Raw genomic sequence first — 19,136 nt, 5'->3', positions numbered from 1 at the left:
ATACCGATATTTATTTTACGCAATCAACTTAAATATCCGTTACCGGACATAAGCACTTTAAGGAAATGGGTCCAAAATTTTAATTGTGATAATGGAATTTTGAATATTGTTATTTCCTTAATGAAAGCAAAAGGTAAAGATTCAAACAAGTTTAAAAAAACAACAGTTATTTCGTTTGATGAAATGAAAATAAATAATACAATTTGTGTAGATAGAAAACCAGGTCAGATAGTAGGTCCTCATAAATATGCACAGGCTATCAAGGCTCGTGGCTTATTTGGTAATTGGAAGCAGCCGATTTATTATAGTTTTGATCAGCCGATGACTGAAAACATTCTTTATGATGTTATCATAAGGCTTGAAGAAAGTGGGTTTCATACGGTAGCTGTTGTAAGTGACATTGGTGGGACGAATAGAGCACTGTGGAAAAAACTGGGCGTAAATTCTGAAAACACGCACTTTCTCAACCCGTATGACAACACCACAAAAGTGTTTGTATTCGCCGATATTCCACATCTCCTGAAATTAGTAAGAAACCATTTCTTAGACAAACGCTTCATTACTTCCAGTGGTGACATTATAGACAAAAGTTTTGTGCAACAACTGATTGATAAATCAACATCTGAACTTACAATGCTGCCCAAGCTTTCACGAAAACATTTGGTTGTAGTAGGGTCTGAAAGGCAAAAGGTAAAAGCAGCAGCACAACTATTTTCTAATACTGTTTCAAAAGCTCTAATTTATGCAAAGGAAAATAATCTCATTATTGGTGACGCCATTCCCACAGCAAATTTTATTAAATTTGTTAACGATTGGTTCGATGTTTTTAATTCGACTGTACCTTTAAAAGCATACGGTGTGCACAAAGATGAGCAAGACAGTATCTTAGATAAAGTGAACGACATAATAGAAACGATAAGAGCCAGGGGACTTAGAATGAAATTACCATTTCAGCAGGGTATTCTTATGAGTATCAAATCCCTAAAAGACTTTCTTTGAATATCTAAGCCAAGAATATACAGTCCGCTACTTAACCACTGTCAAATTAAACCAAGATGTACTGGAGTGCTTTTTTTCTTACATAAGAGGCATGGGACATCAAAACACCCATCCAACACCTGTAGAATTTAAATATCGAATGAGAAATTACGTGATGGGCAAACATTCGGTAGCAGTTTTCTCCACAAAATGTAATGTAGACGAAAGAGTTGAGGAAACCTGTTTAGTTACAGATTTAAAAGAATGTTCTTCACACCAGGAAGGGTAAATGAAAATGTATTGCTTGGCAAAGAGCTCAGACTTACCATTAGCTTAGGATCAGCTGCAATAGATGAAACTACTTCTGATGTAGAGGATATCCCCGAACTCTGTGATTCACAAATTTTTAGCGGTGACATAGTAAGTCGAGAAGGCCTGAATTATCTCGCATGTTATTAGCCCATCAATTGAGAGGAAAGCATCCCGAACTTTGCGAAATTAATCCCACTAAAGAGAACATTTGGACTGATTCCCTTTCCAGAGGGAATTTAACGAAAGCCTCACAGAACTTTGTAAATGCTAAGATAGTAGGTGAGAACATTTTCAAAGACATTCATGGCACTTATTATTGTAAGTCACAAAATATTTTCAATATCGTGATAGACAAAATAATGGAAGCAGTTGATGAAAAAATACCGTGCAAAGCTGTCAGCTGTTTTGTTACAACAAGGACATACGTACGAGTGCGGCATCTTAATAGGGTAGCACAAAATCTGGATGACGAGAAATGAAGAAAGAGAAATAAGATGAGCAAAATTATCAAGTAAATGTACAGTTGAAGACCTGCCGGGAATAAGGATGTAACCAACAAAACTATAATTTTTCAGATGAAAGAAAAAATACTTTCAGGTGCATATTTTATTGTAATTGCTAGCAAAACAATTCGACTAATCAAGCATACAAGTGTATTCCGTTATTGAATGCAATAATTAATTGTTATAAATACGAAATCCTCAAAATAACTCTTCCCACCTAAATCACGTATTTCAATGATTTGATGTTACATCGTTCTTCCTGGGAGGTCTTCAAATATGGAGCAGTTTTCTAAATGCAGTATAGTATGTTGGAGTTTGTAAACTGAAAATATAAAAGAATGTATAGTAGCAATGTTCATTATATATATTAACTTAATGTTTAATATTTAAAGTTTGGTGCAACACTATTTCTTCCTTATTAAACAATTTCATATTCTTTAATTGTTTTGAGAATGTATTTATTTATCTTGACCGACATCTCTCAATAGCATTCCTTCCGCTGCAGAACCAAGCAGGACAATGACATCATCAGATGTCTTTTATTACTTGATCCCGAAACGATAACTCATGTTGTGACGATTGCAGCAAGCGGTCTCGCTTGCAATGCGCAGAAGCTGGCCAAACTGAGCATCGGTATGCCTGCCCCCTGGGTCAAACGGGCCGAAATTTCAATATAAGATACGAAGAACATAGAAATATCTGCCATGAAGTCTCTCATTCTGCTTTCGGTGAACACATATACAATAATCAACATTATTTTAGACATTAACTCAGAATGGAAATTTTACATACTAATAGGAAAGGTAAATTATTAAATATTCTGGCATCTATTGAAATATACAAAGACAAATTCATTAACTGTCATAATTTGAATGAAATAGCAATTTACGAAAAAAACATTCTCTTTGATCTTTATATTCCTTCCGATTTGAATAGTAAAAGACTAATGTAGTATCAGTCAATGTCATTTCTGTCCTTTCCCTCAACTCAGTTAGTGTCCTTTAAGCCAAGCAACAACGCGGTTCGATCACCGGAACCATCTGGTGAGTCTTTCATCCAAGTCACAATATTGTCCATTAATTTTTTATTTATTTATTTTTTTAAATGTGAACTGTGTAAACTTATCATAAGAATGTACATACATCATAAGATGTTAACTCTTTTAAATGTCTCTTCTACTATCACTTTTTTATTTAATTCATTATACTTTTTTATAATCCCTTATATTATTTTTAATTACCATATGCATATATATAGAAGACATAATAATAGTGATTATAAATTATTATATCATATTTTAACTTTTCCAGTTATTGAAAGACTTTTATAAAATATTACAATTCAGATATCTTATATTTTTCCATTTATTATTAATTTTGAAATATAATTAAAAATGAGATTAATTACAATTGTTTTCGTTTTGCAGTCGTGGTAAATAGTCACTGAAGATAGAGAAGCATCTCCGAAACATGTCTGACTATAACTAATATCTTTAACAATCTTATTGTATTGATTAGTGTTCATACAACTGTAACATATCACCGTTAATGTATTTCATCAAATCTATGAACACTGTATTATTGACCTGACATGTGTGTTTTATCTTTGAATATAAATAACGTATCTTAATGTTCTGGTATAGCTATGCTTCCCAAGCTTGACAATGACAAAAGTAGAAGGCAGGCATGGATCATTGTGGTGAACACGATCTAGTGGCTATCAGAGTCTTATAATATGTCTAAGTAATTTTGATTGAAAAACAGGGAACACTTCTTTATCTTGTGGTACTGTCCTGTTTTGTAGCTATTTCTTCTTCTGGTGCGGTACTGAATGACCACAAAATTTGCCTTAATTCAATATCTTGTAGTACAAATACTCAGGGATGCAGTTTCTAATTATAATTCAAGGGAATTCAAACTGGAAGTTCTGGATAGTGTAACTATTATTATTATTATTATTATTATTATTATTATTATTATTGGTATTGGTGTTTTATTTTTGTCATATATGATCAGTTTCTTCACTTAGATATTGCTTCATTACATACCCCATATCTATCACTTTTTCGAGTTTTGTGGTGCTTTTAAATTTTTTTTCTGCTTCTATGATTATCACAATGAAGTATTCTTCTTCAGCCTCCAGTTCGGACTAAATCACAAAACAAATCCGCGTAATATTCAACTTTTTCCGTACTAGATTGAATATTAATAATCCTCTCAGCAATATTGTACACGCCATGTAAATGACACATAGTGAATGTCCTTCACGAATGCCATTCTTAGTGTCTTCAAAGTCCGAGGAAACTTCTTATTCATTATCTGTTAAGAATGTATTATGTACAGAAAGGTGACGTGTTCAGGGAAAGTGTTTTATTTTATTATCTGAATTGTTCTTTTTTTTTTATACTTGTAGTAGTTCCTTTGTGAAAGCCAGTCATTGATATTTGAATGCCACTGTACATTCTGTACCGAGGAATGATTCTTTATCCCAATTACCATGTTGTTAATCTCTCAATGATTATTGGTAATTTTCAAATAAATTGTATTTCGTTTTCTTAGAGTTGCAATCGTCGATATTTCGGATCTCCGTTCTTGGCAAATCATTAATCTGACAAATTTATTGATGTACAGAAAACCATTCCATTGTTTTTGATGCTGTATTGCTTGAATGTCATACATGCTGCTGTTATGTTGAATACCGTCCAAGTTCTGGTCAGATGTTATTGCTTTACATTTTATGCACGTGTCAACGATTAATGTTTATGATGTATATTCACTGACGTCATATTTTTATGACAGTGTTCCATACAGCTGTGATAGCGCTGCGTCATCAGATTGCGAAGATATTGCACGTGACGTCCACCTGACTGCCAAGTCGGTTGATGCAGACGAGACGCGATTCAAATGCGATGTTTGCGGCAAGTGTCTTTCCACTGCGGGCAATCTGAAGAGACACGTGTTGAAGCACACCGGCGAGAAGCCGTTCAAGTGCGATACCTGCGGGAAGTGCTTCACGCAGCAGGGACATCTGAAAGATCACTCGCGTCTGCACACGGGCGACAAGCCCTTCAAGTGCGAGGTGTGCGGGATGTGCTTCTCGCATTCGGGGACTTTGAGTAAACACGAGCGCCAGCACAGGGGCGAGAAACCTTACAAGTGTGAAGTGTGTGGTAAATGTTTCTCGCAGCTGTTTAATTTGAAGACGCACGAACGCTCCCACACGGGCGAGAAACCATTTAAGTGCGATACTTGTGGATTGTGTTTCTCGTGCTCTGCCTCCTTAATCAAGCATGATCGCTTGCATACTGGCGAGAAGCCGTACCAATGTGATATTTGTGGGAAGAGTTTCTCGCAGCCGACTAACCTTAAGAGGCACGGACTGCTGCATACTGGTGAGAAACCATTCAAATGCCAATTTTGCGGAAAATGTTTCTCGCATCAGAGTAATCTGAAGAGCCATTCACGCCAGCATACCGGCGAGAAACCTTACGAGTGCGGTGTCTGTGGCAAGTGCTTCTCGCAGTCGGGCAATCTAAGAGTGCATGAGCGTCAGCATACCGCTGATAATTATCCAGAAAATGCGGTGTGCGTGGAAAATGTTTCTTCTGTAGATGGAGTATAAAATCTCATTTACTTACACCTTTTAGAGAACACGGAGGTTCGTCGCCCGCCATCGTTCCCTATCCTCAGCATGATAAATCCGGTCACCCCAAAGGTCTTTTTCCCCTGTGGCTTTCCAGCTAACATTTCCATTTTTGGATTTGCCCTTACGTACTACATGCCCTGCCCATCTCCATTGTTTGGATCTAGTGTTCCTAGTTATTTCAGGCGAAGAATATAATAGATACAGTTCTGCATTGTGTAACTTTCTCCATTCTCCTGTAACTTCGTCCCTCTTAGCCCCAAATATTTTCCTAAGCACCTTATTCTCTAATATACTTAACCTCTGTTCTTTTGTGAAATTGAGAGTTCAAGTTTCACAACCATACTGTAACATGTAACTGTTTTATAAATGCTAACTTTTAGTTTATTAATTTTATTTTATTGACCTATACTGCATTTGTGACGTTTGTGGAAAGTACGTCTCGCAGGCGACGAGCAAAAAATTCGAAGAATGCCACAATTCCACCATTGTGCCAATAAGGATTGGATGTAGAATGAGATTTTGATAACAGAATAACCTAAAAAACTAAGAAGACTAGTATCACCATCATCATCTTCCTAACAAGTAAGAAGACTAGTATAAAGGTGGGAAACTATTTAAACATATCTGTGAAAAATGCTTCGTCATGAAAGTGTTATCAACATTTAAAATTCGATGATTGATTGATTGATTGATTGATTGATACAGTGTAAGTAAATGAATATACACGTCATTATAAATACAACAATATAGATTAAAATACATTATTGATTAACAGTACAATATACATTAAAATTACATTTTTAGTATTGGTATATCAAGTAATATTACATCCAGTATAATTGAATCAGTCATTGCAGAAAGGGGATAAGTCATGAAAAACGCGAAAGTGAGTTAAGAGTGCCATTGCTTTCTCCAGACCTAGACACAGATTTCCATACAGAAATGGGACAAATTTGCTCATTCTCAACGCAAAACAGAGTACCATAAGCAGTGCAGTCATTGCAGAAAGGGGACAAGTCAGCGACTTACCTTCTTTCTGCACTGACTGACGACGTGACGCAACTGAGTGCTGCGGATCTAATAAGTTACACGCCCATCAGCTGATCAGGAAAATGATAGATAAGCTAGAAGCAGTAAGTGACCCAGGGGAAGAAAACTGTGTTATTAGTGGTAAACGTAAACGCAATGAAATTAACTACCGCAGAAATGTAAATAAGAAAAATAAAATGGAGGCACTGGAACGTCAATTCCATTGGGAAGTCTGTAGCAGCCCGTATGACAGGAGAACAATATGGGTAAGAAACTAGGGTAAACCATACAGTTATTGGCCACTTAAGGAAAGTTTTATGTTTGAAAGTCGAGGACTTCAATGCATTATATTGTAAGAAGGAACTGTTTGTGTATCTGTAATTGTCAATTATTTCTTTATTCAAATCACTGTTACACAAATGGATTCAATAATACTGTGTGATACTAGTGACCAAATAAAATTAATATGTATGAAATTATAGTTATTGGCCACTTCTTGACAGTTATTGGCCACTGACTGTGTAGTTATTGGCTACTTCACAATTATCAACTATAACATACATTTATTTTTGTTTTGGTTGCAAATATTATTTTAAACTGTTGCTATTATTTCTATTAGTTATTTACACATGCATTGCACTACCCTAACACCATTTTCATGTAAAATATAAATCCACATGTCTCTTTGCTCTATAGGCCCTTATTTATATGTTGCTGGTTTATCAAGTTCTTCAAGGTAATCATCATCCTCCAAACTATCCTTAAGGTCCATACTGTTATGTGAATCTTCTCCTTTATAAAAATGAGTGACATAGGGAGATATGACCATCTTTTTCAGGAATGTGTTGTCTGTGTTTACGTGAAATATAATTTACATAAAATACTTTTTTACAATCTTCACATCAAATTTCACTGAAAGCTTCTTGCAAATGTCACAAATTGGACTTGTTTCATTTTGCAATTCTCTGAAAAGTGTTCGTTTTGTCATTTGTGTTTTCTCTTTTATTTCTTTCGCAACTTCACGTTTTCTCTTTTTTTTTTCTTTTCTTGGACAACTTTCTGTGCATATCCTGGTAGCTCTGTGATATTATCGAAAACGGCAATCTTTCTACATCATATTTGCCTTCTCTTTTAGGTGTCTCTGGCCACACCAGAGACTTTCCGATTGATATATTCTTGACTCTTTCGAGCATGGAAGGATTTTCCTTACTTATGTTCTTTTTACTTCGTTATTTAACGATGCTCTATCAACTACGAGGTTATTTATCGTCGATGGGATTGGTGATAGCGAGATGATATTTGGCGAGATGAGGACGAGGATTCCCCATTGATTACCTGACATTTCCCTTACAGTTGGGGAAAACCTCGGAAAAAACCCGCGCCCGAACGCAACTCCAGATCGGCAGGCAAGCGTCTTAACTGACCGAGCTACGCCGGTGGCTCTCTCATATGTTACCACAATCAGAATGTTTACTACTGCAACCTGCATTCACACTTGTTTATGTACTGTATTGTCATGGGGAGTCGGCCTCTGGCATAGTTCAGTCGGCAGGGGCACTTGCCTGCCGATCCAGACTTGTGCCCTGGCGTGGGTTCGTTCACGCTTGAGATGATCATTTGGTTGAGTTTTTCCGCAAACTGTAAGGAAAATGTGAGGTAAACTATGGCGAATCCTGGGCCTCATCTCGTCAAATACCATCTCGATATCACCAATCACATCGACGCTGAATAACATAGTAGTTGATACAGCGTTGTTAAATAGCCAACAAAAAATACGAAATATAAAAAATTGTCATGGAGAGTCAGATTCCGGGGTTCATCTCTTGCATTTTATAATAGGTGTAATTGTCAGTATTGTCAGCCAAAACTTCTTATTGAGTACAGGGTTGTTTCCGATCTCTGATAACGAATTTGAATGACGTCATGTGAGTCAGGAATCACACCGACAGCTGAATTGCAGCGAGAGGTGACAGACCAGTAGGGAGTGATTTCATAATCAGAGTGCACGGTGTATCACAGTAGCAACGCCGAAGAAAATTTAACCTTTCTGGGAGGTGTACATAACTCTTTCCGATGCCAAGTAGCCTACAGTTGCATGAAAATCATAGGAGCCTGCAAAAAACGTGGTTTCATTATTTCCAAAAAAAGACATCTTATGTGTACTTAATAAGACTGGCAAAGCTCGGATGGGATTAATTCCAGAGTGGAAAAAGCAAGCAAATCCAGCCCCCGTCATAAGTCGCCGCATCCCACGAGATATAAATTAATTCCATTCGAGCTTTACCAATCGTATTAAGTATACAGAAGATGGCTTTCTTGGAAATAACGAAACCTCGTTTATTGCAAGCTTCTTTTATTTTCACTTACGGTAACTGTATTTGGCATCGGAAAGAGTTATGTACCCCTCCCAAAAAGGCTCGATTTTCTTGGGAATTTCTGCTGAGAGTCGCCGTGCACTCTGACTATAAGATCACTCACTACTGGTCTGTTACCTCGCGCCACAATTCAGCTCTCGTGTGACTCCTGACGCACATGATGTCATTCAGATTCGTTTCAGAGATCGGAAACAACCCTGCAGACTTCTCTGCAACCAATGTTCGATATGAAATGACATTTTCAGAACACTCATTATCAATTTCCTCCTAAGCTATAAGATTCAAATCACCTTTCCGTTTAGCATTCTTTATTTTGATTTTTAGGGTAGCCTTATGAACACCGTACTTTTTAGCAATGACTCTTAAGTGAAGTCCTGAGAGTTTCCAATTCTTCCAATGTTACCTTCATCGCCTTTGGCTTATAGTCAGCCTATTTTTCAATCTTAAAAATAATCTAACCAGGGTATAAAATAAATAAGAATAGTTATTGGCCACCCATTAGAACAGTTATTGGCCACGTGGCTAATAACTATGTACACATTTAATGAACTCAAAATAAGAATACTAGTGAAATAGTGGCATTTAATAAGTTAAATGACGGAAAATAATTGATTTTTTAAAATTATTTTAAAATTACAGTTATTGGCCGGGATGGCCAGAAACTGAAAAATGCGTTATAATTAAACAGTTATTAGCCAGTAATTTTTCAAAATTTAGGGATTGTATTTTATTACGTTTTATAAGTGTAAAGTCAAAATCGAGATGTACTTACCTCATAATTGGAATAATAATGAATAACAGTTAAAAGAAACAGTAATTATTACGACTCAACCACAACACAGTTCTTAAGAATTTCACAAGAAACCAAAGCCTGGGAACGTATGTTTTGCAGAAATATCTTTTTCATCTCACAGTGCTATTTGTTGTTGAAAATTAAAGTAAGTACCAAATAAGAAAACATGCTGCTACCATCTGGCAAAATATTAATTAATTATTTGCACATCCTGTCTTATAATAACACATCAAAGTTCAAGTGGCCAATAACTGTAAGGTTTATCCTACTCATTGTTTGTTTAGACGCAACTTTGGGTTCATAAATTTTCAACATTTACAATTTCTAAGAACATACGGCGCACTTCTATTCCTATCATGAAGGTATAGGCCACAAATCTTCAAATGAAGTGTGTTCCTTCTGAACTACATTGAAAATAATGTCCCTTCTTCAGTCAAGGAATTGTATCTTTTCTCTGATAAATGTGGAGGGCAAAATACAAATCGTACCTTAAAATCATACTTTAATTCGAGTGTTGCTTGCACTGACCCAAATGGGGAGATTTAACAAAATCATTCATTATTTTCCACAACGAGGCCATTCATTTCTTCCCTGTGACCGCAGCTTTGGTGTAGTGAAGCGCTAACTAAGGAAGACAGACAGGGTATATGTGCCAGACCAATACAATACCTTGATCCACCAGGCAAACACAAACAACAAATTTTCTGCAGTATCAGTTGCTACTGATGATATTTTGAATTTTAAATATTAGTCGCAGAGTATTTCAAGAAAACCACCTGCTCATTAGACACACTGAGGAAGAAAGGGGAAGATAAGAATATGTTTTCTTCAGCACAATTCAGTGAATTTGTTTACTCTAAAGATGATCCAGGATGTGTGACTGCCAGTTTGTTCATTGGTTGTGAAATGAGGAATCACAGATTCTGTATGAAAAAACCAAGTTCTGGACGCATAGTAATGCCTACATAAAAGCATACAATGGGAAAATTCTCATTAATACGCAAAACACCTGGAGACGTATCGAAAGTGAGGCAATACATTCCATTGGAACACACTTTATTTTACGAAGAGATCCTGAACTGGCCACCTTGTGACAAGGAATCTACAAATGACGTGTCTTCCAACGTCTAACAATACACTCTATAACAATTGAAACAAATGATTTTGTGTAGTAGTTTAGTGTATTTTTATTGTGCTCTCCTATATGCAGTTTTTAAGTATTAGTTTAAAAGTAGAGTTTTGATTTAAAACTGTGATGTAAAATCACATATTGGTACGTTTCTGTAGTAGGAATAATGACTAAAATGCAAAAATAATTATGTAAATGGTGACAGTAATGTACTAATTACACACAAAAACATCGTTATCATTGTAATTATTAACATTTAGTTTGTCTTCAAATATTACATTAGTCCAAAATTGTAAATTATATATATTTTTCTTTTATATTTAACAATTCCTTGCAGAAAGGGGATAAGTCATGGTTCGATTAAACAACTTTAAACAAAAGTGTTTGAGATGTCAGATGCCTAACATGATGTATTATACTTCACTATTCATAAACAAAGTAAGAAAAAATATTTATAATGATAACTCCAGTATTGGAAGAAGAAAATAGTTTTTATTGATTATCTCGAAAGTAAGGTTTTATGACTTATTCCCTTTCTGCAATGACCGATTCAATTTAAGAATTCTGTCACTGAATAAAAACATTGATCAATTGAAATTTATTTTACTTTCACTGTAAATTCTGAATAAGGTAAAGTTTATTTATCCAGTGGGCAAAATATGTATCATTATAAGGAGACGATTATTCATATTTTAGTTTATGATATACGACTGTAACCACACGTACATTTCGCTTGTTATAATTATGAAATTCTGAATTCTCGTATTTATTCTCATTCTCTTTAATGAAAATTACACATTTATAAATTGGATGGAAATGTTGAAATCTCGCACAGCTTATATAAGTCCAAACCCTAATTTAAAGATGAATCATATAATTCTCCTTTTTCGAATAAATATCCTGTTTGAAATTATAGAGTTATCACATGAGAAGAATGCATGACTAGGATAATAATTGATATAAATATTGTCATATTTCGCTTGTGTTTAGTTGAAAAATGGCTAAATTAGCTGAACTTAGTTTTTTAGCAATATGATCACAATTTTCGTACAAAGTCAATAGATTGTCCCTTAAATGCCAAGAAAACTTTGTCCCTTAAATGCCAAGAAAACTTTGTCCCTTAAATGCCAAGAAAACTTTGTCCCTTAAATGCCAAGAAAACTTTTGCTATATTTGCTATAACAAGCCAAAAGCGTTCAGCTTTCTCTTAGCAATTGACATCAATATATTGACGGCCAGTCGAGGTGGGCCCCTCCAAGTTTGTGACCGGGGGTGCAGTGGTGGCTCTCGTGCATTCCTTTGTGCACATTTATCGTATATCACCACCCAGCTCTTTTCGAGCTCCCGTCTTTCTCACCAATATTTCTCACTGCCGGCCACCATTACATGTGGAACGCCCACCACATCATCACAGCCATTTTCACCTCTGCATCCTCGATGTATAGATTCCTACGTCTCCTACAAGACGGAATTTGCTGAGAATGCCTCATTAGGCCTCATATTGCTTCCCCTTCTAGCTACTTATATTCACTGTTAGCTTAAGTTTCGTAGCCTTATAACTCCTGCGTCATCAGCGGAGATCTTTCCTATCTCCGTGGTCCTGTCCCACGGTTTCGAGCGCGACTTCCAACTTGTGTGGCGCGACAGGGCGCCCAGCAACGAAGCAATATTGGACCCTTCACACTGCCCCTATATGCAAGTTTATGTGGCGAGCCCGAACCTGAGGTCACGTGCACTCACATAGAGCCCCAATGGGGGTCCGGGGCGATGTAGACACTCCGGTGACCGACTCTGCTCTCCGGGACGGATATATCGCTCCAACGTGTTACCGCTGACTTATGGGTGTCGCAGTGTAATCAACCACAAGTCCCCTGAAACTGGATAGTCCTGGGATTGTGCAGTGTAGAGTGGGGAGCCACGGACTGTTATTCCCGTGGTAGGGGCATAAACCTGAGACACGCCTCTGGTGTAAGACAAGCCATTAGGTGTGTAATGTCCAGTTTGAAGGGTAACTTGCGTGAGGTGGGTTGCTTGGGATTGGGCTGTGGGTGGGTCTTCATACCCGGCACAGAACGCGAACAATTTTTTAGGTGTCTTTGTTTCGCCCCCCCCCCCCCCCGGTGGCAGGCTGACGCCGACGGCTCCGTAGTGGGGGCCAGTTTAAATGTCCTCGCGCTCTTCTCCCCCTCCCCCAGAAAAAATTAACAAAAAACAAAAGCAGGAATAGACACGACTGGTGGTCATATGACGAACATTGCTATGGACTTGGACCCTGAGAAAGTAACTGTCAAAGTGCCGCCTCCGAAGTTTATTAGTATTACCTTGGAAGGAACAGAAAAGACAGTGAAGAACATCTGTCCATTTGACGTGAGACGCGCACTCGACGGACTCGTTGGGAAGGTCAAAAATGCAACTCGACTACGCAGCGGTAGTCTCGTCGAGAATATATCTCCAAACAGAGTGAGACGCTGTTGAAAGCGGAGTTGCTAGGGTCTTACCCTATTGAAGTCGAACGGCACTCCTCGCTGAACACCACGCGGGGAGTAGTGCATACGGATTCTCTGGACGGCATGTCTGATGAAGAGAACCAACTAGAACTGGCGGAGCAGTCCGTGTCCTAGGCTTACCGTTTATTACGTAAGCGGGACGGACAGACTGTTCCCCTGAGCGAAAAGCCTGTCCTACCAGAATACATCCTTGTCGGGTACGAGCGTGTCCCACTTCGTGCGTATGTGCCGAACCCTATGGGGTGCTTCAGGTGCCAAAACTTCGGACGTAGGCAAAAACGTTGCACTTATAATATATGTGCAAAGTACGGCGGTGCTGACCATGGGAATCCTCATGTGCCGGCGCCGAGCGCTGTGTGAATCGTTCTGGGGACCACGCCGGTAATTCTAAAAATAACCCGAAGTATATGGTAGAGAAAGATATTCAAGGACAGAGAGTCCGAGAAAATATTACGTTTTTCGAGGCGCGTAAGCGTATATTAGATCAAAATAAAAAGACAGGAATGGAAAAGTCCTATGCCTCAGTATAGAAAAAAGATGGGTGACGGGTCGAGATCACAGTCTCGATCAGCTGTGCGGCGATCTGCGAGTGAGTGTCCATGGTCGAAGGCTAAGCGGTCTCAGCCAACAGCACGAAGTCATAGAAAAGATAAGAAGAGAAAATCACCCGTAAAGCCAAAATGATAATTTACATCCACATAATGACTGATATTGTACAGTGGAATGTGAAAGGTGTACGCAGCAGATATGCAGAACTACAACAATTGATCTATCATGAGAACACAGCTGTTTTATGTCTACAGGAGACACACCTCCGATCTGAACACTCCCTGAATATATTCAGGATAGTGTTCACCGGTACGATCATCTTCCTGGTATTCGGCCCAATGGAGGTTGTGCCATCCTACTCCGCCGAAGCATATTTTCCTCTGTTATCAACATAAACACTCCACATCAATGCGTATGCGCTACAATAACTTTACCTACCATTCATTTTTCAATAGTCTGTCTCTATATGCCCCCAGAAACTTCTTTTACAGTAAATAAAATTGAACATATCCTGTCGCAGGTACATGCTCCATATCTGTTAGTGAGGGATTTCAATTCATCCCATCACTCTTGGCGCTCAAATTCTGATAATGACAGAGGATATAAACTAACAGAGGTATGTACCACTCTAAATCTTGTTACCCAGAATTCAGGGGAAGCAACACACCTCTCCTTGGCTTACGGTACTTACTCCATGATAGATATCTCCATTTATAGCCCACTTGTGTCCACGCGTTTCGAATGGTCTCTCATTCACGACCTACATGGTAGTGATCACGATCCCATTGGAAAGCATATGTCGGCTCTACGTCCTGCGAAATCTCGCTCTTCATACTCGCTCGGACTGAGTCGGATTTTCGGATCCCATATCATTCACTGATAACGGACTTGATAGTGTGGACTCCGTAGTAGAGCATTTTTCAAATGAGGTTATTAAGTCCCAGGAATTATCTACCCCCGGTCATCCTGCAGGCCAAAACGCTTCTCTGTCCCCTGGTGGTCGGATGCCTGCAGAGATGCAATCCGAGAATGCGAACGTGCCTTACGTCAATTTGAGCGCCATCTGACCCAAGAAAATGTTGTCTAGTTTAAACGTCTTCGAGCCAAAACTCGTCGCACTGTATGCGATCCTAAGAAGACGTCCTGGACAAACTACGCCAATTTATCCCAGGTAACATCGTATGGAACAAAGTCCGTCGAATAATGGGGAAACGTAGTTCTGTGATTCCGGGCCTTCTGTACAATGGCGTAACGACCACCAGTCACGTAGAAATTGCAGAAATATTTGCTGCCACTTTGCACAGATAAGCAGTTCAAATAATTATATCCCGCAATTTCTAAAAATCAAAGATGCTGCAGAAAACAAAAATTAAATTTTAAATCTAATAACACTGAACACTACAAAGCACCGTTATCATCTGAGGAGCTGGAGGCGGTACTAAACACATTCCCTAACATCTCCCCAGCCCCTGATAACATCCATAACAGCATGCTTCGCCATATACCACGAGCTGGTAAATCCTTCCTGTTGACAGTGTACAACAGAATCTGGACTGAGGGAATATTTTTATCTTCTTGGCATTCCGCCATTGTTATCCCCGTCCAGAAACCGGGAAAGTATCCTTCTTTGTCTGGAAGCTACAGACTAATTTCTCTCACCAGATGTGATCTCAGGTAATGGAAAGAATTATAAGCAAACGCCTGATGTGGGTATACGAATCGGAAAACCGGTTATCTAACATCCAGTGTGGTTTTCGTAAGCACAGATCCGCCGCAGACCATCTTGTTCGGCTAGAGACCGCCATTAGAGATGCTTTCCTCAAGAAGGAACATCTTGTAGCGGTATTCTTTGATCTAGAAAAGGCTTACGATACCACAAGGCGTTATAGAATTCTGCAAACTCTGCATGATTGGGGACTTCGTGGTAGTCTGCCAACGTTTATTGCGAAGTTCATGGCAGAGCGGTATTTGCGAGTTCGAGTGGGCACCACACTTTCTAACGAACATCTTCAAGGAAACGGCGTTGCGCATGGGTCTCTATTAAGCGTTCTTCTTTTCTGCATTGTGATCAATGGAATTGCCCACTGTGTGGGTGACCGACTATCTTCTCTGTTGTACGTTGATGACTTCAGTTTATTTTACAGCTCCCGATATCTTTCATCCATCGGTCGACAGTTGCAACGTACTATCAGAATGAGCTGTTCGTAATGTGTTTAAATTCTCCATTCTAAGAATGCAGTGTGTTTACTTTTACAACCAACGTGGATTGCATCCCCATTCTGAACTCTGTCTTAATGGAGTGGAGTTGCAATATACAGACACTGCAAGATTTTTGGGCCTTATCTTTGATTATAAATTAATGTGGGCCGCGCATATACATGATTTGAGAAGACGTTGCGAAAAATCCTTGAACATTTTCCGACTTTTGTCTGGGGTACGCTGGGGTGCAGACCGTACAGTGGTTTTACGCCTTTACCGAGCTCTTATGCGATGGAAGCTGGATTATGGCTGTTTTATTTATGGCTCAGCAAATAAATCAAATTACGTCTTTTAAATACTATCCAACACCATGGGATACGACTTTCTATAGGGGCCTTCCGAACCAGTCGGATAGCGAGTCTGTATTGTGAAGCAGGAGATCCATCACTGTCCGGTCGAGGTGGGTTCCTCCAAGTGGTGACCGGGGGGTGCAATGGTGGCTCTCGTGCTCTTCTTTTCGGCCATTTTTCGTCCTATCACCAACCACTCCTCTTCGTTCTCTCTTCTTTTTCATCACTATTTCTCTCCGCCGGCCGCCATTGCATGCGGAACGCCCACCACATCATCACAGCCATTTTCACCTCTCCATCCCCGCTGTTTTTGTTCTTGCCACGTCCGCCACCATGACGGGATTTGTTAACAATGCCTGATGAGGCTTTATTCTTCTTCCCCTTCTAATTCTTATATCTATTATTAGGTTAAGTTTCTTAGATTTATAACTCCCGTCTCACCAGCGGGGATCTTTCCTATCTCCGTGGTCCTGTCCCACGGTTTCGAGCGCGACTTCCAACTTGTGTGGCCCGACAGGGCGCCCAGCAACGAAGCAATAGTGGACCCTTCATACTGCCCTCTAGGTGCGGAGCCCGGACCAGTAGTCATGTACACTCACGTGGAGCCCCAATGGGGGCCCGGAGCGACTTAAACGTCCCGGTGACCGATTCTGCTCGCCGGGTCGGATATATCGCTCCGACGTGTTACCGCTGACGTATGGGTGTCGCAGTGTAATCAACCACAAGTCCCCTGAAGCTGCGTGCGGTCTCGGATTGCTCCGGCTTTGGGAGGGTCGGTCGGAGTTAGCCGCAGTACTCTGGCACTTGTATTCAGTGTAGAGTGGGGAGCCACGGGCGGTTATTCCCGTGGTAGGGGCATAAAACTGCGACACGCCTCTTGTGTAAGACTTGCCATTAGGTGTGTAATGACCAGTTTGAAGGGTAACTTGCGTGAAGTGGGTTGCTTGGGATCGGGCTGTGGGGGGGTCCCCACGGCCGGCACAGACCGAGAAGACTTTTTTGGTGTCTTTTTCTTCCGCCCCCCCGGTGGCAGGCTGACGCCGACGGTTCCGTAGGGGGGGCCAGTTTCAAAATGGCTTCTACGCGCTCTTCTTCTCCTCCTTCAGTAAAAGCTAATAAGAAACATAAGACAGGAGAAAGTACGACTGGTGGTCATATGACGAAAATTGCTATGGAATTGGACCCTGAGAAAGTTACTGTAAAAGTGCCGCCTCCAAAGTTTATCAGTATCACATTGGACGGAACGGAAAAAACTATGAAAGACATTAGTCCATTCTACGTGAGACGTGCGCTCGATGGACTCGTTGGAAAGGTCAGAAATGCAACTCGACTCCGCAACGGTAGTCTCCTCGTTGAGACTGCATCTGCTAAACAGAGTGAGACGCTGTTGAAAGCAAAGTTGCTGGGGTCATACCCCATCAGAGTTGAACGACACTCCTCGCTTAACACCACGCGAGGAGTTGTGCATACAGATTCTCTAGATGGTCTATCAGATGAAGAGATCCAATTAGAGCTGGCGGAACAGTCCGTGTCCAAGGCTTACCGTTTAATACGGAAGCGGGACGGACGGACTGAACCCCTGAGCACAGTCTTTCTGACCTTTGAAACGTCTCTCTTGCCAGAATATATCTTTGTTGGGTATGAGCGTGTCCCTGTGCGTGCTTATATGCCGAACTCAATGCGGTGCTTTAGGTGCCAACGGTTCGGACATACGCAAAAACGTTGCACAAACAATATCATCTGTGCAAAGTGCGGCGGTGCAGACCATGGGGATTCCCCATGTACTGGCGCCGAGCACTGTGTGAATTGTTCTGGGGACCATGCTTCAAATTCTAAAAACTGCCCAAAGTATATGCTGGAAAAGACGATACAAGAGCTTCGAGTCCGGGAAAATATTAGCTTCTTTGAGGCACGTAAGCGTATTTTAGATAAAGAAAAGAAGGCAACTGAAAACTCCTATGCGTCTGTATTGCAGAGAGCAACAGAGGGAATCAATGCCACCACACAAACGCCACCTCTTACGAACATACCTGGGAAGCGAATTGAGATCGCAACCCAGACATATGTAGACGCCGCTATTCAGACTGCTGAGTCAGACGACACTTGTGGACTTGACATCAGGCCTTACGTCCCTAAGAAAATTATTGCTATGACAGCAGAGAAGGATTGTAGGCCTAGTAGAACACCAGAACGTCGCACTCCTAGTTCGGGTGGCAGGTCGAGATCACGTTCTCGATCACGTCCTCGATCAAGATCGCGATCAGGAGTGCGACGAACTGCAAGTGAGTCGCCGGAGTCGAAGACAAAGCAGTCGCAGGCAAAAGCATCTTCCCATAGAAAGGAAAAGAAGAGAAGATCCCCTGTTAAGCCACCAACATGATATAGCTCCTCTTGATGACTGATATTGTACAATGGAATGTGAACGGTGTACGCAGCAGATATACAGAACTACAGCAATTGATCTATCATGAAAACCCTAGTATTTTATGTCTCCAGGAGACACACCTTCGGCCCGAAAACTCCCTAAGTATCTCGGGATTCTACGTTTACCGGTACGATCACCTTGCCGGTATTCGTGCCAACGGAGGTTGTGCTCTCCTATTCCGCCAAAGTATCTTTTCCTCTGTTATCAACATCAACAGCCCACATCAATGCATAGCCGCTCGAGTCACTCTACCTTCCATCCAGTTCTCAATAGTCTCTGTATATATACCCCCAGACACACCTTTCATAGTGCATGACATTGAAGACATTTTCTCGCAGGTAC

General features: G+C 40.1%; 1 protein-coding gene across 1 annotated transcript in view; it reads left to right on the top strand.

Moving 5' to 3' along the window:
• LOC138693136 (zinc finger protein 235-like) overlaps positions 1-6,732 on the top strand; it is a 42,790-nt gene extending 36,058 nt beyond the window's left edge. Inside the window, exon 5 of the mRNA XM_069816799.1 lies at positions 4,592-6,732. Coding sequence (XP_069672900.1) covers positions 4,592-5,414 — 823 coding nt within the window. The 3' untranslated portion in view covers positions 5,415-6,732. The remainder of the gene's footprint in view (positions 1-4,591) is intronic.
• Positions 6,733-19,136: the final 12,404 nt, after the last annotated feature.

Source organism: Periplaneta americana, chromosome 17 (genome assembly GCF_040183065.1).
Source record: "Periplaneta americana isolate PAMFEO1 chromosome 17, P.americana_PAMFEO1_priV1, whole genome shotgun sequence".
Lineage (NCBI taxonomy): Eukaryota > Metazoa > Arthropoda > Insecta > Blattodea > Blattidae > Periplaneta > Periplaneta americana.
Note: the sequence above shows the minus strand (reverse complement) of the source record. Positions and strands in the feature narration are given on the sequence as shown.